This window comes from Protopterus annectens, chromosome 11.part0 (genome assembly GCF_019279795.1).
Source record: "Protopterus annectens isolate FY-2018-M chromosome 11.part0, PAN1.0, whole genome shotgun sequence".
Taxonomy (NCBI): domain Eukaryota; kingdom Metazoa; phylum Chordata; order Ceratodontiformes; family Protopteridae; genus Protopterus; species Protopterus annectens.
In genome coordinates, this window is record NC_056745.1 from 121,526,956 (window position 1) to 121,554,226 (window position 27,271).

Below are 27,271 nucleotides of genomic sequence, written 5' to 3' on the forward strand. Positions count from 1 at the left end.
TGCAACTTGAGCTATGTCTCATACCTTTATCACTCATTACAAATTGGATACGGTCTCCAGGGGAAGAGTATCCTTTGGCTTTATGGTTCTCAGGAATATCCTTCCATAAGGCCACCCAGGGACTGAAGTAGCTGGGGGCTGTGTCCCATTCATTAAGAATGAACGAAGATTGACAACATCAGATAAAAAAGCTATGTCCTCACCATAACATTCCATCTGTGTGGTCGATCTTCATTCATTCTTGACATCCCAACCACCTTCTCCCTCCTGTAGATTCCTGGGTGATCGAACCCTTGTCCTGGGTTTCTGTAGGGTTGTTTCCCTGGACATTGCTTCTGCTTATAATTACTGTGTATATTTTTGTTTTGATCTGCAAAGTCGATCTGAGATAGTGGAGAGAGGGGGATTGTGGGTAGAGTTTTAGCTCAAGAGTTTTTTGGCTGGCGTGAGCTGTATAACGGTCGAGCCGGTTCCAAGGATTGGAAATGAGTCCCATTCTTCAAGAATGAAGATCGACACAGCAAATGGAACATTATGGTGAGTAGATGACGTCTTTTATTGCATAACCCTTTTCCAGATCATAGTGTGACATATTCATGATCTCTTTGAAGATGTGTACAGTGTGGTGTACTACATGTAGTTGTCAAAGGTAACAACACATGGTGCTTTATTGTGAAGTCTAAATACTAAAAAATGCTTAAAAGCAGCAAACGCAGTATGCCATACAAATAGGAGATATAACAGCGCTGCAAACAGTAAAGTTCATACATGAGCACCCCAGGTCATACGGATGTTGCACTCTGTTTATCATTTGTTTTAAAGGATGATATCATACGTGTGGTCATTACTGCAGATGTACTTGAGGGGGAGTATTTATGAGCCTAGAGATGAATGTAATTGGTTTAAGTTGAACTCCCTTTTTGCAGCACAGCAGAGAATAGAATTCATTAGTGCACCTTTGCAGAGTAGACATGCAGCTTTAAGAACATTTACAGTAGAGATAATTTGCAAAGTTTATCAACCCTCAGGCACTGAAATATGCATTTATATGCAGCTGTGTAAGCACCACAAATCTCTTTCAGTTGCATTTCTGTGGTCAGCAGCTTGCATTTAATAGCAGTTCCAGGAGAGGACTTTTTTTTGAGGGGATTAGTATGTTTAAATATACTGGGCAATGTCCTTGCCACTGCAAGTTGACAGAAAGTAATATATTGATGTTCTGGTAGAAGTTATGAATCTAGTTTTGTTTGGGATTAATCATGAGTAGTTTTATTAAAAGCCTTTTTGTACTACCAGGTTGCTAGAGATGTATTCATGTGTCAAAGTATTTACAAGAGGAAATAGCATTTTAGTTTACAAATTACTGAAGTTTTTAGGCTGATAACTTTGCAGATCAACAAAAACTGCTTTTAACGCACCTGGCAGACTAGCTAGTTCATAATTTTTTTCCCCTTATCACATTATAGAAAACACAAGTCTAAGATTCTGATACATTTCTGTGCATTTCTTTCTTTGATTTAGGAACAAACAGCACTAATACAGTTGGCAGTACTGGTACAGTTGGGACTAACCAGACGGGCCTTGCTCAGCAAACTGGTGTCCCCTCCATTCGAAAAGGAACATTCACAGATGACCTGCACAAACTTGTTGATAACTGGGCCCGTGATGCCATGAATTTTACAGGAAAGCGAGCACAAAAGCCACAAGGTCAAAACTATTCAGAGGTAAGAAATTCTAATTTTTTTTTAAGACTAAGGATATAAAGGTATTGATGTGAAGAGTAGAAGGTATCACAGTGTAGAAAATGGTCATCTTGCGTTCATGTAACATGCATTTCTTTTAATATAAAGAGGGGTTACATTGCTTGTAGGTTAACTGTTTAACCCACTGTAGTGTAAAATGGGGCATATTGCTCTGACTTAACACAATATACTTCATAGGTACAAGTATATGTAGAAATTATTGATCATAGACTTAAATAAACAGGAAAGCTAATTCAGCTACTGTTGGGTTGGTTCAGTGAGTATCTCACTTAATATGACCAGTATTCCAACATCATCTGAAAATGCACTTCATAGTTGCCAGTAACCTGTAAAGGACAGGCTTAAAATGTTGAGCTGTGTGTTTTCCAGAAGCCTTTTATCAGTCCAGGACTCCACTAAGGGATCATACTAGATGCAAAACAAGTAAGTGTGCTGTATGTCCCACTTCCAGAAGGGCAGAACCAGTCAGAGCAGGAATGAATTTGCAAGTCCCCAACCACTTGGCATGGTTTGCCTTGAAGGAGGTGGTGGGGGTGTTGCTGTGTTTCACATATACAGACAATTTGTTACAGAGATGGTGTAAACATTGTGGAATCTCTCTCTCCCTCCAGCATGTATAGGATTTATGTCATAGATTAGTGTTTGTGGAGCTTGTTTCTGTTAAGGAAGAGCAAGAGGTCAAGGAGGGTTTGGCCCTTGATGGCATAGCATACAATAAGTTGTCTCTTACGCACTCCGACATGGAGATCTGAGTATAAGGATAGGGCAACAAACTTTTCTTGGTGTCTGAGTGTCTTTAGGTCAATACCCTTCAGTTAAGAACCTCTAGGGTGTTTCTTAACTGTGTGATGTGTTTGGATAAGTACATGTCAAAGGGACACTGTACTGTTTAATTGGTATAATTAGTGCTGAGTACAGAGAAATAACTTTTTTTAACCTGGATGAGATGCCTTTAGATATCAGCTGGCTGTATAGAAGGATGTCCTGACTACTAATGCTACATGGTGGTTAAGGGAGAAGAAGCTTTTGACCAGGAAGATTGGATCCCAGAATACCTTGTTTAGGGTACAGGCTGTACTAAATTGAGGATGGGAGTTTCTTGAAAAATCTAACAGTACTGCACTTTGATTTTAGCCTTTTTTCTGTAAACCATTTGAGGTTATGTTGTCCTATCTCGTCTTCATTCTTATTGGTTGGGTTCAGAGCCGATCCTCTGCTGCAACTTGGCCGCATACTATAGCTCTGAGTCTTTCACTTGGCTCGTAGCTGAACAGCTATCACATCATGCAGTGTGTGATTCCCTAGATCTCATTTGCCGCTCAACCAGATCAGATGCCTTTCTCCTTGGCCGTGGCTAAGTTTTTGAAAACTTTTTATATTTTGTTTAACTATTGTTCTATATTTAGTTAGAGGTGATTTTTATAGTTAGTTTTCTGTCTGCTGTGTGTCTGCTGTTTAATTTCTACACTACCGTGAGTTTTGCTTTGTTGGCCGTCGTTTTTAGTCACAGGGCCTATTTTCTTCTTTACTATCCTGTACGGAAATCTTTTTTCTAGTGTGTGTATTCTTTGTTAGTGATTCTTGACTTTTTTGAGTTAGAGAGCCAAGTGCCCATTTAAATTAGAGGGCTTAACTAATTTTGTTCCCTAACTGTTTTTTCTCTTTAGTGCTAGGTCCGTTTGAGTTAGAGGGCCTAGTGCCTATTTAACTTCGAGGGCAGAGCTATATTTTGCTTTATATATATGTATATATATTTTCTTAAGATAGATGTGCTGTGTGTTTATATTCTTATAAAGTGCTATTAGGCTTCATATGTTATGTGTTTTCCTTGTAGTTAGTGCTTTAAATTTATAGTGGCTGTAGTCTGTGCTTCATTCTCATAATGTCTAAGGCAGTTAGAGAGAAGGAAGCTTCAAAAAGTGTCAGAAATGTTCACAAAAAATGTGTCTAATTGATGGTCATAGTGTGTGTGTGTGTGTGTGTGTGTGTGTGTGTGTGTTTATTTTTTGGGGGCCATTCACCTGCAGTTGTCATGTACCTTCTGTCACTCTTTCTGTTCCGGCATTTTTCAGGAGAGAAAGTATAAGTTGATAGTCAGAGGGCTTCTAAAAACTCCATTTTCTGAAGCTTTAGAAACCCAGACTACCACCTCTAAGCCTAAGTCCCATTCTTCCAGAACTGACAAACCTTCAGAGACCTTCCTCCTCCTCATCTGGTCATTCGGAACCACCTGAGAAAATATAAAAAATTTATTCAGACAAATCTATCTCTTTGGCTCCACGGGATTCGGAACTGAGAGAGATCATAGAATTGGACAAGCCAAGTCCTTCGGCTCCACGGCTTTTGGAACTGAAAGAGACTAGCTTTCGGAGCCGGTCTACTGAGTTAATACCAGTCTCCCCTACCTTAAGATTTCCCATATTGTAGCGATCTCTCTCACCTACCCTTTCCTCCAGGACCTCTAGAAGCTTATTGGATGATGATGTGGATAGGGTGGTGTGCAGACTTCTGAAGTCACCGGTGCTGGCTAAATTATTTTCAGCTCCAACCCAACCAGTTCCAGAGCCAACGAAGACTCTGTCATCCATGTCAATTCCTCCTCTGAGCTAAGCTGGATTTTCAGAGCCGGAGTCCCAAGTACCTCTTGCCGTAGAATCTTAAGTACCAAGACCTATCCAAAGATTTTGGAAACCTCGTCTCCCCTGACACCCTCGGTGTCTTCCGGGGTGTCTAGGAGCCAAAGCTCTCCGGTCGGCTCCGCTGGGGGATGCTTGGACCCGAGTCTCCTCAGTTCCGAGCTTACCTCTTGGAGCTTCGGCACGGGTGATCTCGACTCCTACATTGGACTCAGAGCTGGTCTCGGAGCCGGGGATTCTTTCTATTTCTGCAGAACTTGGAGCGGGGGGGGGGGCTTTTGCGCTAATGAGGAATGTGCTGTCCCTTCCTACAGCTCTACACAAGGGTACTGGTAGTCTCCCCCCCCCCAGGGCACCGGCGTCTGTCTCGACACCATCCTGTCCTCAGGACAACAGAGATTCACGGTCTCAGGTAGCCCCATTGGGTGAGTCCCACTCTCATGAGACCTCCCCAGAAACATGCAAGAGGAAGCATTTGGACTCACCAGACGAGTCAGTCACCTCAGACACTGACCTTGAGGAAGTCAGAAGGATCTCCACAGTCGCTCTCTGAAGATATCGCCTTTGCAGATATCTTAGAAATCTCTGAAACAGAGAGGCACTGGAAGCCCATTAACCCTTCTGATGAGGAGTCTGTGTACCTGAAGGCCTTCGGATCTCAACCTTCAGCCTCCTGGGTGCCTCCGTCTTTTGATAAACTAATGGAATTTGTTAGTCGAAAGGCATGGGGAGTCACCAGACACTATGGAACCAGTTTCTAGGAGACGAAATAAATTCATAACAGCTCCAGCATAAAAAGAATTTCTTACCAAAGGCGTCCCTGTAGATGCTATGGTGGTGGCAGCAGCCACCAAGAAGGAACTCTGAAATGTCATCTGTCAATCCACCGAGCAAGGAGTCTCGAATGATGGACAGATATGGGAAGCGTATTTTCTCATCAGCAACTTTTACCCTTCAATCGCTGAATTACCTTATGCACTTCACTAGGCTACAAAGAGTTGATCTGAAGGAGTTAGGAGATGCTCTCCAAGGTTCACTAGCTGCAGGGGTTTCAGACAAAGTGACCTCTTCGCTATCCATCTTAAATTCCATAGTTAACTCCTCCATGAGGCTGACTTCCTATGCAACTGATGGAGCGAGGACAGCGGGTTCAGGAGTTTCCCTAAGGAGATACTATTGGATGCGTTTGTTTAATTTTGCGGAACCTTTTAAGTCTACCTTTGTCAATGCCCCTTTCGATGGTTCCTCACTTTTTGGACCAAAAGTCAAAGACACACTTACCAGATGTGAGCAGGAAGGAAAAACTCTCTTTGCCATTGGAGTGCATTTTTCTGTCCCTTCCAGACCCTATCCTAAGGGTCAGAAAAGTGGAAAAATGTGGTTCAAGAAATCCCAGGGAGTTTTTCATGATGCACGAGGTGAATCCTTCCCCAGGGGCAGAAGGAGAGGGAATAATGGTAGACATGTTCCACGAGGCAGAGGGGGTCCGCAAAATCAAGGTAACCATTATTCCTTTCCAGCACTCCTGAAAGGAGGCCCGTCTGTCCTACTCTGGAGGCAGTCATGGGGGGGGGGGGTATCTTTGTATCCAGAAGCCTGGCGAGATATCACAAAAGACAAGTGGGTACAAAGTATATCCAGAGGTTATTCCATTTCCTTTTCCCTTCCCGTCCCACAACTCCGAAGGATCCTGGATGTTTCACCCAGTCTAAGGGAGCAGGCAATTATAGAGATTCAAAAGTTGCTAGACAAAAGAAGTCGTCGTCCCCGCAGACCAAATAAGATTTGGAACTTACTCAAGATTCTTTTTAGTGCCAAAAAGAACAGGGGACTGGAGACTCATATTGGATCTCAGCAAACTAAACCAATATCTAAAGAAGTTCAAGTTCCGAATGGTGACACTGCAGTCTATTTTTCCCTTTAAAGGGAAAGACAATTGGATGTGCTCAGTAGACCTCCAAGATGCGTACTGCCACATACAAATGGACAGAGCATCAAGGAGTCACATGCTCTTCCGTCTGGAAGCCAGTCGTTATCAGTTCCGTGCTCTGCCCTTTGGTCTCACTACAGCCCCCAGAGTGTAGACTAAATGCATGGCAGTAATCACAGCTCACTTGAGACTATTAGGAATCCAGTTTTTTCTGTATCTAGAAGAGTGGCTCCTGACTGCCACCACCAAGTATCTACTACAACGGTCAAGAGACCAAACCTTACAAATTTGTTCTCAGTTAGGGATAACAATAAACTTAGGGAAATCTGCCTTGTTGCCTTGTCACCATATTACCTTTATAGGAGCAGAATTAGACACCGTCTCTATGATCGCAAAATTACCTGCAGAAAGAGTTTTGGTACTTGGACAACAAATTTCCGATCTCCTGACAAAGACAAAAGTAACAGTGAAAACAGTCCTGAAAGTTCTAGGAATGATGGCATCAACGATTACCCTAGTTCTGTTAGCCAGGATGCACATGAGAATTCTGCAGTGGCTTCTCTTTTCTCAGTGGTCCTTACAAGAACTTCCCATGTCCCACCAGATCAGAATTAGAGTCATGCAAGAAGGATCTAAGATGGTGGCTCCTTTCCAGTCATGTCACATTAGGTCTACCCTTTACTCCACAACAGCCTCTGGCAACAGTGACCATGGATGCTTCCCAGATAGGGTGTGGGGGTGCATTATCTAGGGAGGATGGTCCAAGGGACCTGGCAGGAACACAAGACCCATTTGCATATCAATGTTCTAGAGATGAAAGCAGTGCTCTTGGCATTGCAAGCACTTCAGGACTCTCTTCCACTAGGAACAATTACAATTCAGTCAGACAGTATGTCTGTGGTTTGGTACATAAACAAGCAAGGAGGGAACAGAGTCTTACCCCCTTTGCCGAGAGCCTCTCAGAGTATGGTAATGGGAAATCTCTTCCCAATGCTTTCTGATAGCAACACACATCCTGGGGAAGTCCAATGTTATAGCAGACAGACTGAGCAAAGCAATTATGATGCCTCATGAGTGGTCCCTAAAGAAAGAGATAGCGGAAAGGGTATTCTGGAAATGGGGCCAGCCTTGCTGCAAACTATTTGCCACTCCCATGAATGCCAAATGCAGCAACTATTTTGCCCTAATCCCCCCTCCAGGGGAGTCACACAGGAATGCTGCTGTTCACAATTGGCCCTCGAGACTACTGTATGCATTTCCCCCCTAAATACCACAAGCCATTCAGAAAGCCTACTCGCTGGGAAGCTGGATAATTCTCATCGCTCCATACTCGCCTCGTCAGATTTGGTTTTCCTTCCACCGGCCACATCTTCAGGAGGAACCATGGACTCTGAACCTAGACCTTCTGACTTGTATGTCGGGAACCCTCCACTCCTCCCTCCAAACCCTCAATTTGACAGCAAGGCTGCTCGAGTTTCCAACTTAGTCAGGCTTCACAATATTACACCAGTAGTTAAACACATCTTGGTATCCTTGCACAAGGCTACAACTAGGAGACTATACTGTAGCAAATGGAAAAAGGTTCTCAATCTGGTCCCAGAATAAAAACATCAATCCCTTTTCTGCTCCAATCTCTTCTATGCTTGACTTCCTATCAGAGCTTTTTCAACAGAGTTCAGCGGCAGCTACTATCAAGATGCAATTAGCTGCAATCTCAAATTTTCATATAGGTGACGGAACTTCGAACTTGATGTCTCACAGATTATCTAAAGGCTTTTTAAAAGGTACCTGCTTATTAAGACAACCCCCCCCCCCCCATTAAAGAACCACTCTCGCCATGGGACTTGAATTTTGTTCTAATATATCTGACCTTGCCTCCTTTTGAACCCACATCATCTTGTGACCTCATATTTCTATCTTGGAAGACAATTTTCTTGGTTGCCATTACCTCTGCAAGAAAAGTTTCAGAATTGCAAGCTTTATTAATCAAACATCCTTATTTAGCCTTCCATAAGGATAGGGTATCTCTCTGGACAAAAACCCATCATTTTTACCTAAGGTGTGTTCACAAAATAACTTAAACTAATCTATTGAGCTGCCAGTGTTTTTTCCTAATCATGGCAACAAGACAGAATACAAACTACACCAGTTAGATGTGCATAGACAACTTTGCTTCTATCTACATAGAGCCAAAAATTTCAGAAAGTCTGATCAATTGTTTCCTTCTCAGAAGTTAAAAAAGGCATGCCAGTCTCTAAAGTCTCACTCTCAAACTGGCTCTCAAATTGTATTACCTTTATTTACAATTTAAATAACAGACAACTACCTTTCAAAGTCAAGGGTCACTCTACTAGGGCCATGGCAACGTCATCTGCTTATCTAGCTAAACTGTCAATGGGCAGTATTTGTGCCGCTGCTACGTAGGCAAGACCTCACACATTTATCACTCATTACAAAGTGGATTTGGCCTCCAGGGACAGGGCCTCCTTTAGTTCCACTGTGCTGAAAAGTGTACTCCCATGAGTCACCCTAGGGACACTGTCCCAACCAGTAAGAATGAAGGTGAGCTGGGACAACATAACATAAAGAAGTTATGTACTCACGTTTGTTGTCCATCTCGCCATTCATTTTTACGATCCCTCCCACCTTTCCCCTGCCTAAGACTTCTAGAGAACCTGGCGGATTTCTTTCCTTGCTCAAGGAGCTCCTCTGGCTTTCTTCTCTTTCAAGTATCCTTTATTATAGGACTAGTGTACGCACATGGGTATGGTTAGCAGCAAACAAGATCTGGGGAATCGTGCACTGCATGATGGGATAGCTGTTCAGCCACGAGCCAAGTGAAAGACTCCAAGCTATAGTATGCGGCCGAGTCGTAGCCGAGGATTGGCTCTGAACCCAACCAATAAGAATGAATGGCAAGATAGACAACAAACATGGAACATTATGGTGAGTACATAACTTCTTTTTTATAAGGGTTAGTACTCGCTATAGTGATTTCTTACCAGGGGTAATCACATAGTAATAGCCAGCTTACAGTTATTCACATGGTAATACCCAGCTTACAGTTATTCAGTTAGTTAGCCAAAGGTCTGGCTTTACATTCTGAAGGACACAGACATGTATGTTTGAAAGGAAGGGTACCAATACTGAGCCCTGAGGTACACAGCTAGGTAACTTTTTGCATTCGACGAAGCACTTGCCACTTTAATTTATGTAGGTTCTAGATTTCAACCAGTTTGCCATCCACCTGAACACACACAAGTATCTATATTTAGGTCTTTGAGCCTTTTTGCAATACCAACATGAGAGATAGTATCGTACTCCTTGACCAAATCTAAATACGTTGTATGGGCTGAGTGACTGCTGTCCACCATCTGTTTAACCTTTTTGAAGAAGCTTACTAAATTTAGTATACGTGGCTTACACTTAAAGCCAAATTGTCTACTTGTACAAGGTTTTTGATATGTTTTATGAATTCAAAACACATTCCATGGCTTTGTGTATTAGGTCTGTAGTTTCCATTGTATTGTAGGATCCCTCATGTTAAAGGGTACTACAACAGCCATTTGCCATACTTCAGCAAAATATTCTGTAGCTAAGCTTACATTAAACAAGTTCAGGAGGGTTTCCATTAGGGCATGTTTGACACTGCTTTATTTGGCATATTTATAAATTCTCTGTGCCAGTTAAGTGGTATCTTTGATCTTTGAGAGCACAGTTAGAATGTGTTTTTGATGATCTTAGGGTGTGTGTGTGTGTCTGGGATTTGTGGTATACCAGTGGCTGTTTCCAGGGTAACATTAGCACTGAATTTATCTCCAAGTATGTTAGCGAAATCTTTAGAGGTATAGTGGGTAACATTTTGGAGTAGCTCAGAACATTGCTGGGTGTTACATTCTTAATGTCCTGATATAATTAAACTCGGTTGATTTTGAAAAGAGGCATCTGCCATAATTGAAACAATTGCATATGTCCTCCTTGCACTCTCCTTTCATGTTTTCCTTAAATCACAAACTCCCTCACTCTGGTTGAGTACTTATCATTTGATTACTCCTGTGTCACTGAACTGGAGCTAAGGAATATGTGCATCTCCAGAATCCCATAGTGAAGTGGATGACTGAAACAGCCTTTCTGAAGACGTGCTGATAAAAAATACTGACAGAATTCAAGAATGATAGAGACATAAAGCAGTTTTTATGTTTGATGTAATTGAATCTAAGTTAGTTTTTTGGTTAATTAGGATCTGTAATTAATGTAAAGGTAGGGAAACTAGTAAACTGGGTTGGGCCAAGTAATCTGTAACTGCCGCTTTCTAGCCGTTTATAATTTAGATCTTCTCTCAAGTCACAAGATACTTATTGCAACCAGTGGCTTAAACAATAGGCCATTAATATTGTGCCATCAATCTCCAGATCACGAGTAAAGGCACCAAAGCAAATGCTGCCTTTTTTATTTGGCCTAGAGATTTTCACTAGCACTCATCACTTCAAGATGTTAAGGGTTTATGTCTGCCCAAGTTGGCAGATAACTAAACTTGATTCCATCTGAAACTCCCTAGAGAATTCCAAGATCCTTATAGGTTCATAGGTTAGTACTAAGCTAACTGCCCTTGCGAGCCATTGTAAGCCTAGACAGTTATCCCTTGTGAGACTCAAACCCTGCATCTTGTGTTTGTAAGGCAAACACCTTAACCATTAGGCCACCCTCCCATCCCCTGAGGGCCTTTCCCAAACCAGTTGATGGTATCAGAAGTATGGAGAAGCTGAATACCAAGAAATGTGTAATAGCATCCTCAGTCAAGAAACAAGTCCCTTGCAACTGTCCCATTGATAACACATCCATGAAAATTGATCCAGTGGTTAGGGATCTAGGAACCTATGTAGATGATTGCCTGTACTTCAATCACCACATATCCACTGCTGTAAAAAAGTGCTTTTTCATTGAACAGCTTATTACTAAGGGTGTAATGCCCAAGTCCAGGGATGTGATCATTCCACTGTGTTCCACACTTATCAGGCAAGTTATTGACTACAATGCCCCCTTTGATATGTACCTGTCCAAATATTTGCCCAAGTCTAAAATCCACAATACTTTCTGACTAAGAAAATTAAGGGCCTAAATCATAAAACATACTGAACATTTGTAAGGCCATTGGGGGGGGGGGGCATTAACACCCGCTCAAAAAAATTTGCAACATAGGTAGTGTGCTGGAGGAATAGATCTGTTTCACAGAGGATACCACCACTTTGGAATCATCTTCTCCATGTAAAGCAAAGTACTTCTCTTTTACTATTCAAACATAATCATGATGAATGGGGGGGGGGGGGGGGTATTTGCCAATTCACCCTTGTACCTCATGGATAGTGGCCCTCACAGTTCCGTGACCTTCCATATCTGCATACTAGACCTTGCATACCAAGATTACATATTCCCTGTTTGAAAAAGGTATGGGCCTCCTTGAAATTGATCACATGTGTAAATCTGCAGTCTTGGGACTTCACACACACATCTACTGACCTCACAAGACCCAAACGTAGTGAAAGTTTTGAAACCTGGGGAGAACATATATAAGATGACTTCCTTGGTTAGTGTAACAGAACATATCGGCATCAAGCAGGAATAGAAATCAAACTAGAAGTAGATAAACATCAGGCAACAACTGAATGTGCCAGAAAACAAAAGAAAGAATATAAGATGGACCAGATGAGAAGGCAAGAAATGTGGAAAATGCATAAATATATTTACAAGTATAGAAAACTTCTGGAAGAACCTCATGTTAATCAGGATCAAATGCAGGAATGGTTAAGGAGAGGTGAATTCAAACCAAAAAATGAAAGGTTAATGTTGGCAGCCCAAGATAGTGGGCTATGTACACGGTTTACAAAGTCCATTTAACATGTGGGAGAAACAGACAAATGTAGGTTTTGTAAAAGAGAATTAGAAACAGTTGCACACCTCAGTGCTGGCTGTGTCATACTAATGGCAGAAGGGACTGCATACTGAAAGGCACAATAATGTGGCAAGACTGTTGCACTGGGGATTGTGCAAAGATTATGGTATGGAAGTGGCTGAAAATTTATGGAAACATAAGCCACAAAGCATCATAGAAAATGAAGTCTACATCACATGGGGTCATCCATTACCAACAGTTCAAAAGGTAGATGCTCGAAAACTGGATATAGTGGTCCATGAAAAGAAGTACAAATAACAAAACCGGGAAAGGACCCACCAACTCCTGTAGTTAGAACACGAGTAACTACCACTGCTATACTGTGAGTCAAGGTCATATATCCGACTAAAACAGTCTCTTTAAAAGCAGGTTAGCTAATAATGAAGATGCAAATGTTCCTCACGAAGTCTAATGTTGAAAACCAATTTATTTCAAAGACAAGCAAAACAAAAACAGATTCAATCACGAGCGCTTTCGCCTGGTCTTACCAGGCTTTTTCAAGTGAAAATGAAAAGAAGACAAAAGTAGCATTGATCATTGAAATCGCTACACCCAGTGACTACAGTGTCTTGTGTACAGAGAGAGACAAAGTCATAAAAATGTCAGGATTTGCAGGCAGAAATGAGAGCATTGGGGAAGAAAGATACCCAGACAGTTCCAATAGTCGCAGGAGCAATGGGTCTTCTAAAAAATAATCTACAATCGTATTTAAATATGTTACCAATGCATGTAACTCCGTACGAATTGCAGGAGTCGCCATTACTGGGCACATTGCGGGTTCTGCGAAGAACACTTCTGGCTGACATTAAAGATTAAAACTATACTAATTTCATGAACTTTAATCATGCTTTGTCTTAGGAATGGGAATGGGGTCCATTCCCATTATGGTATTAGAAACCCAAAAGATTTGGAGAAATTAAAAAAGGAGTGACCTTGATCAGTGTGTGGGAGGAGATGCCTAATTTGATATAGCATTATTCACCAGCATATTGTAGTGCTGGAGTTAGGCCATATAGTGGTTCCCCAACCACATGCTTAAATGGCATTGTGGTCATCGATGATTAACTGTATGACACCCCGCCCCACCCATGAGAAGGTTGCAGAGATTGGTGTTAGGGCAGTGCCCAAAAGAAGCATTCACCTTCTGTTGTCCTCAGTTACGGCTGAGTCAGATAATGTAGAAGTTTCTGTGATAAAAGTGATTAAAACTAAAGAATCCAGTTTGGCTTAGTGGTGCAGCAGTATGGAGTCTTGACTCAACCCTGGGGACCAGCTTTCGATTAGTTGCTTCAGCACTGGAGGAGCCAGCCAGGCAGGAAAGCAGCAAAGGCATGGGATGTGGCCCGCTCACCTCTCCTGGGTGGGTAGAAGGGTTGTAGGCACTTAGGAAGCAAACTGGGAAATGTGACTTCCCCAGCAGAGAGTATCCTTTCCTTCAGGGTTGGGTCAGGATTGCTAGCAGTGTCCCTTGCATAAATGAGGGATGACCAACATCGTGAGCCCATTGAATGGCTCCCTTCCTTTACCTAGCTGGGCATGCATGAAGAAGACAGGGCCATAACAGGAAAAACATTGAGTGACCCTGATGGCTGTATAAATGATGGCTCCTCCCAGTCAACTCATTGCCTATACAAGGAACCAAAGTGTTGATTTGATGCTTTGGAAGGCTGATGATGATGATGATTGATAGTGGGTACAAAACGTCAGAGAGTCTTCTGTTATGAGTTCTCCTGCTTTAGGGAATCCCTTGCATCATAAAATTCATATTAAAGTGGCTTCTTCTTCCCCTCATCAGCATCAAAACATCTATATAGAAAATTGGAAGGAAGAGAAACCATCAGAGTTGCTATTTCTGCTGCTAGCAGGCAAGCAAATTACAGTCTTTCAGCAGTAGAGTTGGCTCATTATTTGTAAAGGCCAGTCTCTGAATAGTCCAGACTCCTAGCTAGGCATTCCAGTGTTGATTTCTATATAATCTCCTCCACCTAGCATAGGTGTCCAGTGGGCTTCCCATCATGTTTTTGGATTACCATGGTCTTTACAAACCTAGTTTTCTCTCATGAGTTCCTTTAACATGTATTTGGTGGGGTATGTTAGTAAGGACATAGCGAAGTGCTATGTGAGGAGAGTTTTCATTTTAATTTACATACTGTCAACCTCTGTCCATCAGAGACATTTGGGGGCAGATTGAGGGTGAATTGCAATTTCCCATCCAGTAATCAATGTTTCGTTTGAGTATCGTCAGGGATGAACTCTGCTTCACATAGATGGGGAGCTTATTCCGTAGTGCAAGGATCCTTTGTGACAAATGCTCTCAAACATGTCCTGTTTATGTTGCTGGCAAAGCTTGTCCTTAGATCTAGTGTTTTTGGTGCTGGATGTTGTGCAAGAGATCTGTGCTGGATCTTAGGATGCCATATATGCCAAGCATAGATCGCCTTCCTGTAACTTGTAGGAGACTGAGTAAAAAGATATGGCCTTAAGACAATCTGTGTAGGACAAGAGTATACCCTGGAATTCTCAAACCTTTGAAGGTGTTCCAGCAGTTGTAAGTGCCTGGTTTAGGTACATGCCAAAGGCAGCATTGTACTCTCTGGTTTTGATAAAGGCCGAGTAAAGTGATACTATAACTTCCTTGGAACTGGATGCCATAACCTTGTTTGAGTTGGGTGACGCAGAATGATTTTATTACTATCTTAACTATGTGTTGGTCAAAGGGCAGACTGCTGTCTACATATGTTCCCAGATGTCTAACTATTGTGTCAACTCTTAGGGGGTGTTTTATCAATGGAGTATTTCACTTGGGTGAGCAATTTCTCATAGGGCAGTATAATGCATTTCTTCATGCTGAGTTTTAATCTATGCCTTTGAAACTAGTCATTTGTTTGTGTTAGACCTTCTTGTAGGATGTTGGTATCATGGGGGCAATGTATGATAGCTCCAAATTTACAGTCATCTGTGAACTTAGTGAGCCATTAGTCTTGACTTCCAAGTAGTAGATGTCAAGCAGGAACAGGCCCAGTGTGGAGCCCTGGCTTACTCTTCTGACGACCGGTGGTCTCCCCGATCTTGACATCTTGTGACCATATCTTTGAACCAGCAAGCAGTCCAGTGAGTTATGTAAGGATTTATGCCTAGTTCTGCGAGTTTGCCAACAAAACCTGAGTGGGGTATTGTATCGAACACCTTAGCTTGGGCAAGGTAGGTGGCACACATTATTTTCTCGTCATCCATAGCCTTGGTGTGACCCTCTTGAAGTCTACCAGGTTGATTAGGCAAGACCCTCCCTTAAGAAAGCCAAACTGGGATGGGTCCAGTGACTGTAGGTTTTCAGTATCCGTATTGATTATTTCCATGATAATTTGTTCCATAGCTTTATATATTAGACTTGTCAGACTGATGGGCTTGTAGTTCCCAGAGTTGGTTGATGGCCCACCCTTATGAAGAGGGATGACTGCTGTGGTCCTCGTCACATATCCTGTTTTGAGGCTGTAGTTGAAGTGTCTCAAATGGTCTTGGTAGGTTGTGTTTTAGGCTGTTTAGAAGGTAACCAAGGATGATGTCAGGACCCATTGAAGCAATCTTTTTGGCCTTAACGAGCATCACCTTGACCTGCTCCCTGTTGATAGTTTGGGGGAGGGGATATGGTAGAAAGGATGTCATGGGGGGGTGAAGTTGCAGCTAAATTTATCAGCCAGTAGACTTGGCTGTCACCCTGGTCAGTGAAAGTTCTGTCGTTTACCAACAGTACTGGACATTGCTTGGTGTTACTTTTAGGGTTTCTAACATAGCAGAAGTCCTTGTGAGTTTCCTTAGCCTGGGAGGTTATCCCGACCTCATAAGTGGCCTTGTTGGACTTTATTAGACCTCTTAGTTTTCTTGTTTAGTTGAATTAGAGAATTCTTGTCTCTCTGAGAGTTGCTGTTTCTGATTTTGGGTATGACTTTTTTATTCTTTTTTTTTTTTTTATAAACCACATTAAGGTAAGGATTCCATCAGTGGAGTTTATTTTTGGTGTTAGATCTGAACAACTGGTAGATACACCAACCTCATTGCAACCATGTACATGAATTACAGGGTTTCTGTAAATAATTCTGCACGAGTAGCCGTGTTTGCAGAGTTTGGGGTAGCAGTGAATTTGGACAAGCTGTTGCTTAATAAGGTGTAGATTGCTTTAGATTAGTTCCTAAGTAATATGGTTGGCTTTTCCAAGTTGTTTTTTGTTTCGAGGGTGACAGCTTTGTGGTCTGACCTCACCATTGAAGACGTGATTGGAGAGGGGAGTGCAGCTCTCTGCCACATTGGTGAATACTGCGTCCAATATCTATTGGTCCTTCATGTCTGTGTTGATAAATTTATTTATTTAACATTTCTTTACCAGGAAAGTCCAACTGGACACAGGTCCTTTTTCAGCAGAGGCCTGGGGAGAAAAGCTCCATGAGTAACAGTAAATTTTCATGCACACATTACAATAATTGAAAAAAGTATAAAGCAAACAAAATTTAGTATACATAAGAACATACAAATTTGTTACATCTTGACAACAAAACCTAGGGTTTCAACATAGCTAGTTCTATTTGTAGGTATGACTTATGTTAAGATGTAAGGTTAGGACAGATCAGTAGGAACAAAGGATTAAACATAGGGGGAGAAGTTGGGTATGTTTTGGGTATACTGTGATGTATCAGTGCACTCATGAGGGGGGTTAGTACAGGAACATAGCCACTTATTTTTTAGATAAGCTTTAAGTGATGGCTTAAAGTGCTTAGTGGATGAGATTGAGAGTATGGAGTTAGGAAGGGAGTTCCATATACGAGATATATAGTTAGAAAATAAAGATTCTCCTACAGTGTTGTTGGCCTTGGCGACGGTGAGCAAGTTCTTGTTAGAGCAAAGTGGTCTGCTGGAACTGTAAGGAAGGATGAGATTTTGTAGTGCAGGGGTTCTAGTTGGTTGTGTTACAGTTTTGTGAGTTAGAGAGAGTTGGTTGCAAAGAATAATGTTGGGAAGCTCAAGCCAGTCTAGTATCCTTAAAACTGTACTGTACAGTGATGTGTTGTATATGGGCAGTCAGATGCAAACTTAGCAATTTTATTATAGCATGCTTCTAGCTTAGATAAGTCAGTTTCCTTGGATTAGTTAAAATTGGAGAGGCATATAGCAGAGTGGAGAGCAGATGGGTTTGTGCTAATGTAATTTTGGCCATTGTGGTCAGGAACCTTTGTGCCTATATAGACTTCCAAGTTTCTTATAGACTTTTTTTTATAGTTAGGGAGACATGCAAGTCATATTTTAAAGTCCAGGAAATGTACCTGTGAGTTGCAGGCAGTTTGTTTCCCAGCATATACAGGGATAGTTGAAGTCCCCATGAAGGTATTTGGTTGGAATGGTGAGCTCGTCTAGTAGGCCTAAGTAAGAGTTGTGAGCTACGTGGGTCATAGAGGGTGGCCTGTGGCTAGCCATGATGTTCAGTGGGTTAAGAAGTCTTCAGCTGAAGGCTGTTGCACAGTCCTTTTCCGAGGAAACAAGCTGTCTGCAGTTGCAAGCAATTAATCTCGAGAATTCAAATAATTTTTTTTGCTTGGGGAAATGCAGAGTTTAAAGGTAGACGAGCAAGCAGTTCAGTAAAAATAATGTTTGAAATTACTGGAAGTAAATAAGAGATAGCAGCTTCCCTAGCAGCCTTAATACATCAGTGCATTTAGTACACCAGTGTATAATTTAGGTTTACTTAAAGATAGCCAGTGCACTTATTCTTAAGGCTAAAAGTTAATGTTTTCTGAAAGCATACAAGCTGTTTTTCACATCTGGGAGGGAAAGAGAAATGATAAAATTGGGAGCAAAGGCTGTAATGTGTGCTTTAGCATGGGTAACCTTAAATGTAAAGTTGTTCCATCTTGCCTTCATTCTCACTGATGGGTTCGGAGCCGATCCTCGGCTCTGACTCTGCCAAATACTAAAGCTTGAGGTCTTCTCCCTATCCCATGATGCAATAGTGCTTCACTCAGATCTCGTTTGCCACTGCAACAGATCGGGTGTTAGTCGAACAGCTCTGTCCAGTATTGTCAAACTTTTGATATTTGTATAAAGAAAAATTTCATTCCTGTTTGTTAGTTGTTAGATTACAGTTAGCTACTTGAGACACTTGTCTCTTTTGTTAGTCTTTGTTAGAGTGCTTTTTCTCCTTTTCTTGAGGCCGTTTATTTTTAGGCCCTTTTTTCTATACGTGAACTAGAATAGTTAGAGTTAGATTACTTAACTTACTCCCCATCCTTTATATGTAGCCCGTTTTTTTTTTTATTAGGGCATTAATAATATATCATTGCTATTACTTGCAAATACTTTTTATTCAACCCTGCGGTTTTTATTAGGGTTGTATTATAGTTGTTAAACAGTTTGATGTGCCTCATAGTTATTATAGTTATTATAGTTAGTCTTAGAGACCCTCCTTTATTAGGGTTATTTCTTATATAGATATCTGTGTGCTGTGTATTTTTTATATATATATATATATATATATATATATATATATATATATATATATTCATCGTGTTTCACTGTTGCAGTCATTACAGTAGGGTTATCCTGTTGGCAGGCTACCCGCAGTCGGCCTGAGTTCCAAAGTCTAGGTCTGGCATCGGTTGCTGTCGCCCCCTCCCTGACATCAGTGCGCCAGGGGTATAAAAGATGCAGCCAATGCCATTTTCTTCAGTCTTTCTTGCCGCGCGATGCCAGAAGCAAAAGCAGTTCGCAAATGCCTGTCGGCCGACTCCTGAGATTTTCAAATTCGAATTTCAGATCCGAAGTCTTCATTAAAGCTAAGTACCCCACTGGGGAAACTTTTTTCCTGCTCCAGACTGATGTCAGAAAAAGTTAATAATTGTATTTCTTCTGGGAAGCAAATACCTCATAAGAATTTTCATTCTTACTGTATTCCTTGCCTAGGCCCTGACCACGATGTTGCTAGTTGTCGGTTTTGTGCTAGATTTAACCAACGCACTATTAAGCGTCGGTACGATTTTGCATTTCATTACTTTGGCAGAAGATTCAATTATATAATGCCGTCAGAACAGCCGACTACCGGAGTTTATAAAAAGCGCAAAGAAAAAGAAAAGGACAGGCATCCGAGGTCCAAAACCGACGACGAGGCTTCTGTTAGGCCTGTCGCCGGTTCTCAGTGAGGTGCTTTCGCAGCCCCTGACGTCCGCTACCTCAGAGCCACAGGCCGCTTCCAACTCCCACGTGGAGCTGACTAGGCCACTGGAAACTGAAGGTATCAGACACACTGAAACTATTCCCTCAGATGGGTCCAGAGCCGCTGAGCAGGCATTGGCTTTTGAGGGTGTTTTCAGGCCTACACAGTTATATGTAAAGCCATCTTCAGCTTCAAAGGCAAAGACTAAAGCAGTTCTAAAGACAAAGAAACAAGTACAGCATTCTCCTGGAGAGGCCTCCATGCCTAAAAAACAGATGCTTAAAATGGCCGAAGACCTAATTACTTTGATCAGGGGTTCCCATCCCCCTCCTGATAAGAGGCCTAGGCAAGAGATGGAAACCTGATCTGAAGATTCATATTCTATTTTCACTGATTCTTCTTCTGAACAGGAATATTCCCTTCCTCCTTATGGGGATTCTGATGCTGAAGAATCTATCCCTTCAGCCTCTCCTCCTGAGGATTATTCTTTTGGGGAGACCATGCATACTATGAGGGAGCATTTCCACTGGGAGAGCCAAGATTACTCAGAATCCAAGAAAAGGCTCAGAGACTTCCTTTTAGTACCTCAGCGCAGGCCCCTTGCTATTCCTCCTGTTTTAGACATTGTAGATGATGTATTTTCAGAGTCCGGTCTGTCTCCTGACTCTCTACCACCAGCTCCTGTTAAGCCAGACAGATACTACAGGGTTCCTGGTTCACATAAATTGCTTTACAAAAACGCTGCTGCTGACCCAGAAACTATTTCTCAGGGTCCCAAGGGGGTCAAGGCGTCCACTGCAAAAAACCCTATCCCCTCTGATAGGGATTCAAGGGCCCTGGACAGATGGGGGAAAAAGATTTATACTTCTGCTACCTTGGCTGTAAGAGCTTTAAATTGTCAGTTTCATATGCTTAAATATCAGCAATATCAGCAATATCTTATATCACTGCTTAAACAGAAAATGTTGACAAATTCAGAATGTGCAGAAAACAAAGAAATGCAGGATTTATTGTATGCAGCTGAACAAGTGGGAAAGCATACTTTGCAATGTGGTTTTGATTCTCTAGAGGCCTCCTGCAGGGCTGCAGTTACAGGTTCTGTCATTAGGAGGCATGCTTGGTTAAAAGAACAGAATCTGCCCTATCATGTTAAAGCAAAACTATTAGATGCTCCATTGCAACATGATACCTTGTTTGGTGTTAAAGCAGAAGAAGTGTTAAAGAAAATGGAGGACAACGCTAAATCTATAAAAACTGTGAAGGATTTCTTACAGGTACAGCCTCCCAGATTTAGCAGGAACCTGGCCTACAAAGAATTGGTCCTTTCCAGTGTCAGGCAGGCCACAAAGAGGCAGATACAGACGCCCCAGAGGCAGATCACGGCCCCAAGGCTCATACAGGTCTAAACAATGGGGTGCTTCTGCCTCCAAAAGCGGAGAGAAAAAATCACAGCCATACAGGAAACGGTCTCAATGACTTTCCCCTGCCAGCACCAAGCACTTATCTTCTCGTAGCTCCTTTGGGGGGAAAACTAGCACTTTTTTCACAAAATTGGCATGTGATCACCCAGGACAAATGGGTCTTAAATATTGTATCTCAAGGCTACAGGTTCCACTTTCACACCCTGCCAAGGCCAAACGGTATGCCAGACCTGCCATGCAATCAATGGGCAGAGGCACAAAAACAAGTTTCATCCCTCATTGACATGAGAGCCATTCAGCAAGTACCACAGCGAGAGCAGGGACAAGGATTTTACTCAAGGCTATTCTTGGTAGCCAGAAAGGACAAAGCCTGGAGACCAATCCTGGACCTGTCTGTCCTAAACACATTCCTGGATATTCCAAAATTCAAAATGTTAACTCTGCAGCAGCTTCTGCCCATGCTGGGCAAGAAGGCTTGGCTTGCGACTTTAGACCTAAAAGAGGCATACCTGCATGTCCCAATCAGACAATCATGCAAAAGATACCTCAGATTTATAGCTGGCTCAATGCACTACCAATTCTCTGCACTGCCCTTTGGTTTATCTACTGCGCTCAGAGTCTTCACAAAATGCCTGGCACCAGTAATTGCATTTTGCAAACAGAGGAATACAAATATATCCTTACTTGGACGACTGCCTTATCCAAGCAGAGAACAAGGACATTCTACTACAGATCTGGCATTTGTAAAAAGATTACTAGCAGGTCTAGGGTACACAGTAAACGAAAAATCAAAACTCTTACCCTCTCAAGAGATAATATTCCTGGGTGCAAGCTTAAATACAACTGCCCAGATGGCTTATCTCACACCAGACAACTGACTACTTATTTCAGAATGTTGGCAAGAAAGACCCAGTTATCTGCAAGAAAAATTCTGCAGGCTTTGGGCCTCATGGCATCCTCAATGGTATCTAAAAAGTGTTGGGACTCGACATTGCCACAGCCTGGAAACAATAATTACCCTCATTCCCTGCCTGCAACAGGAGTTTCGATGGTGGGCAAAAGCCTGTCACCTCAACATGGGACAGCCACTCACCTTACCCACAGCCAGGCAGACATTGACAACAGATGCATCAGATTATGCCTGGGGGACCCATATGGCAGGAAGATGTATTCAGGGCACATGGTCCGCAAGTCAAATGCATCTACATATCAATCAAAAAGAGATGCTAGCTGTTCAGAATGCCCTGACAGCCTTCAAGGATCTACTTCATCCAGGACAACTACTGATAAAGACGGACAATACTACAGTCATGTGGTACATAAACAAGCAGGGGGGCACGCATTCCTACCCCCTCTGCAGACTAGCCATGAACTTGTGGGACACAGCACTGACTTGCCAAGTACATGTCCCAGCACAATTCCTGCCAGGAAGGATAAATACTCTGGCAGATGAACTAAGCAGAAACCTAATGGATCCCCACGAGTGGAAATTGGATTCACAAGTCTTCAGCACGATAACAAGGAACTGGGGATGCCCGGACATATACCTATTTGCCTGTCCTCACAACTGCCAACTACAGAGATTCTGCACAAGGACTTATCACAAGCAAGCATGGAAAGTGGATGCTCTATCTTTCAGCTGGAAAAACCTAACAGTATATGCCTTTCCGCCTCTGCCTCTCCTCCCCAAGGTACTCCTCAAGGTCAGACAAGAAAAGCCAAAAATTATACTGATGCCCCAGACTGGCCCCGCCAGCACTGGTACCCAATCCTAAATAGCTTGTCTCAATGCCCAGCTTGGACATTACCTCATATTCCTCACTTACTGACCCAACAAGACAGTCAGATACTGCACAGCCAACTCAGGACCTTAAACCTGGCAGTATGGTGGATAATGTCGCCATTCAAGACACACCTCTCTCTAAAGCAGTGATGGATGTTATTTTGGAGGCCAGGAGGCCTAGCACCAGAAAATCTTATGCAGAAAAATGGAAGAGATTCTGTGCTTGGAACCAGGCACAAGGTATTGACACGACTGTTCCAAATATTCCTCAGATTTTGCAATACTTAACTGAGATGCTGGATAAAGGCCTTTCCTTTTCATCAATTAAAATTCATGCCTCTGCCATTTCTGCTCATTACAATACAGAACCACCTATTTTTTTCTCATCCATTATTAAGGCAGTACCTCAGAGGGGCAGAAAACATAAGACCTCCAAGGAGAGCACCAATACCTGCATGGGACCTCAACTATGTCTTGGAAAAACTCACACTGCCTCCATATGAGCCAGCTTCTGCAGCTGATATAAAATTCTTATCCTGGGAAACAGCTCTGCTCCTAGCAATAACCTCCGCTAGATGAGTCTCAGAGTTACAAACACTCATGGCTGTGGAACCTTTTATCATTTTCCATCCAGACAGGGTTTCTCTAAGGACAAACCCTACATTTATGCCTAAGGTAGTGTCCAGTGTGGCCCTTAACCAAACAATTCATTTGCCTACCTTTTACCCAAACCCACAGAATAAGGGTGAGAGACTCCTGCATTCTTTGGACATTCACAGGCAGCTACGCTTCTACTTGGACAGAACCAAAGCTTTCTGAAAGACTGAACAACTTCTAGTGGCATATGCTGCAGGATCACAAGGAAAGCCTATCTGCAAACAGACTATTTCAAAGTGGATAGGCCACTGCATTCTTTTCTGCTATTCACAGCATGGCAAATCAGTGCCTAAGGGCATTAGGCCACATTCAACCAGAGCAGCAGCCACTTCAGCAGCCTTCCTCAGAGGAGTACCAACCAAAGACATCTTAGAGGCTGCAACTTGGAGTTCAGTGGATACTTTTACAAAGCACTATCACTTACCTCTCTACTCCAAATCCAGGGCAGGCTTTGCCACTGCAGTTCTGCAGGGCCTGATAGCCTCTCCTAATCCTATTTAGCTCCAGCCTCCCAACCTTAGCTTTGGGATTCAGCCCAATAGTAGTGACTGCAACAGTGAAACACGATGAACATAGTACAGTTGTGTACCTATCATAAATGTAGATGTTCGAGCGTATTCACTGTTGCAGTCCAGGTTACCCTCCCACCATCCCCTTTTTCCTTGCTGGGACTTATCTGTACTTCTCTATTCTATACAACCCATATGGTGTATTTGCTTGTAGATGAAGGAAAAGTTGTTTTTTGTGTATGCATGCTTATTGGCATAATTTAGCCTACCATTTTAGGGGCACCTGACATCTGGGGCAAGAAAAACTGAAGAAAATGGTGTCGACTGCATCTTTTATACCCCTGGCGCACTGACGTCAGGGAGGAGGCGACAGCAACTGATGCCGGACCTAGACTTTGGAACTCGGGCCAACTGTGGGTAGCCTGCCAGCAGGATAACCCTATTGTAATGACTGCAACAGTGAATACACTCGAACATCTACATTTATGGTAGGTACACAACTGTACTATATATATATATATATATATATATATATATATATATATATATATATATATATATGTATATATATGTGAGTGTGTGTGTATGTATATATATATATATATATATATATATATATATATTTATATATATTTATATATATATATATATATAATATGGATGTAGGACATTTCACCGAAACTCAAATGACCGAACACAAATCACTGAAAGCACAATTCACCAAAAACACAATTCACCGAAACACATTTCACCGAAAGTTGTATATGGCCTTGTTCCCACTGCAGTGCGATCCTGGAGTTAGTATATATAGTAGGGAGGTGCCCCGCACATTAGGGGGTGTGGGGGGAATAGCCCCCACATATTTTAAGTATACATCATATTTGGATAAGAGTAATATATTGCAATTGCAAGTATACATGTATATAGTTCAAAACATTTAAAATATGTACCCCCTCCTACTATATATACTCACTCCTGGGTCGCATTCCAGTGGGGACAAGGCCATATACAACTTTCGCTGAAATGTGTTTCGGTGAATTGTGTGTTCTGTGAATTGAGCTTTCGGTGAAAAGTGCACAGTAATTTGACTTTTGGTGAAATGTGCAGTGACAAGGCTTATGTAGGTCTTTGTTCTGCCTTGGGTAATTTTCAGTTGATAGAGTTATGTCTGAGAAAGTTAAGCCTTGGTTTAAAAAATGTCCGAAATGCGGACAGAAAATGTCAGTTACAGATGGCCTTAGAAATTGTGTTTATTGTTTAGGTGAGCTTCACCTACAGGACAATTGTGCCATCTGTCACTTTTTTAACTGATAAAGTAAACTGATAGCAAGAGGTCTCTTGAAATCTTCTTTTCAAGAAGCTTTAGACAAGGACAAGCCTACTAAATCTCCAAAAATTGTGTCTGCAAGCTCTTCTTTGGAGTCAGAGCCGAAAAACGGCTCATAGACTTCAAAAGCAACTAAATCTAGCAAGACTGCCACCCCGGCACCTAAGCTTATGGAGCCGGAGGTAATTGTGGTCAGTGGGAGCTGGTCCCCAACCTTGGAGCCAGTATCTCCCACTTTAAAATCTCCTATTCTCCAGTCTGAGACATCGTCCATTGCTAACCGGTCCTCAAGACTGTCAGATAAGGACATGGATTGAATGGTACAGAGACTTCTACAGCCACAGGCACTAGCCAAAATTCTGTCGGGTCCGACCCATAGGGCTTCGGAACTGACCCAGACTCAACCCGTTTCTTCGATTCCTCCGATTTGACCCGAAGTTTCAGCGCCTGAGTATTCTGAAACGATGATTGTGGGAACTGTCGGAGCCAACACCCATTGGGCTTTCAGTTTCGACTACTCTGACCTCTTCGGTTCCCACCTTAGAGTCTAGGTGCTGCCACTCGCCGGTCGGGTCCGGAGAGGATAGTCATACCAATCTTTCGGTGACGAATTTGCCTCTCGGGGCTTCTGCTCAGGTGAGCTCGGCACCTACCTCAATCTCGGAGCCCATGGTTTTGGCGCCATGGAGATTGCCTGTTTCTACAGATCCAGGCGTCTTTTCGGATTGGAGCCGCGGGGCTTTTTGATGCCATGAAGTGAGTGTTGCTCTCTCGGGCACCCACGTCATCGGTACCATCAATCTCCTCCCCTAAAGTTCCTGTGTCTGTCACTGCTTCACTGATTCCCAAAAGCATAGAGGCACAAAGTCTCAGGTCCCCCCATCGGGTGAGCCCTGTTCTTCCTGGACCTCCCCAGAAGCTCCCTCTGAGGAGGTTCCCAGGTAGAGGACTTGCAAGAGGAAGCATCTGGATTCCTCATACTCTTCGATCCCTGAACTATCTCACACATTTCGCCAGACTACACAGAGATCTCCTTAAGGAGTTAGGAGATGCTCTTCAGGGTGCGGTAGCTGAGGGGGGGTCTCAGATAAGGTAACCTCCCAGCTTACTACCCTAAATTCCCTTATAAACTCTTCCATGCAACTGATTTTATATGCAGCAGATGGAACGAGTCGGGCAGCTGGTACAGGAATTGCTCTTAGGAGACACTCCTGGATGCGGTTATGTTCCTTTGCGGAGCCCTACAAGTTATCCTTTGTAAACACCCCCTTTGATGGTTCATCACTTTTTGGACCGAAAGTGAAGGAAACTCTTACCAGGTGTGAGCAAGATGGAAAGACTCAGTCTGTTGTAGGAGTTTGTTTTTCCACTCTTACCAGACCTTATCCTAAAGGTTGGAAAAGTGGAAAAATGTGGTTCTGTAAAGCCCAAGGAGATTTTGTTGATGTACGTGGTGAAACCCCCCCCCCCTAGAGGTAGAGGAGGGGGCAATAATAGGAGATGCCATCCACGAGGCAGAGGGGATCCGCAGAACCAGGGTGACTGGGATCAGTTCTTTGGCAATCCCTACCAGCGCTCCTGAAAGGAGGCCCGCCTGTCCATCTCTGGAGGCAGTCTGGGGATGCTTATCTTTGTACCCAGACGCCTGGCTAAAAATTACAAAAGATTGGTGGGTACAAAGCATAATATCCAGAGGATACACTATTCCCTTTATTACCGCTCCAACCCCTGTGAAAAAAAATCCCAGATGTTCCACCCAATAACAAGGAACAGGCAACCATAGAGATTACAGGGTTGCTAGAAAAAAGTCATCCAACCAGTCCCAGCACACCAGAGAGGATCCAGAACTTACTCAAGGTTCTTTTTATTTCCAAAGAAAATGGGACTGGAGACCAATTTTGGATCTCAGCAGGTTGAACAAATCTGTCAAGAAAACAAAGTTTCGGATGGTTATGCTACAGTCTATACCTCCTTTTCTAGGAAAGGACAATTGGATATGCTGAATAGATCTCCGGGATGCATACTATCATATAAAGATGGCCAGAACATCCAGGGATCATCTGCGCTTTCATCTGGGAGCCAGTCAGTTTCAGGCTCTTC

At 42.6% G+C, this 27,271-nt stretch overlaps 1 protein-coding gene across 1 annotated transcript in view; it reads left to right on the forward strand.

Moving 5' to 3' along the window:
- LOC122815199 (serine/threonine-protein kinase WNK1-like) overlaps nucleotides 1–27,271 on the forward strand; it is a 3,137,204-nt gene that overhangs the window by 3,071,246 nt on the left and 38,687 nt on the right. Inside the window, exon 21 of the mRNA XM_044087493.1 lies at nucleotides 1,522–1,724. Coding sequence (XP_043943428.1) covers nucleotides 1,522–1,724 — 203 coding nt within the window. The remainder of the gene's footprint in view (nucleotides 1–1,521; nucleotides 1,725–27,271) is intronic.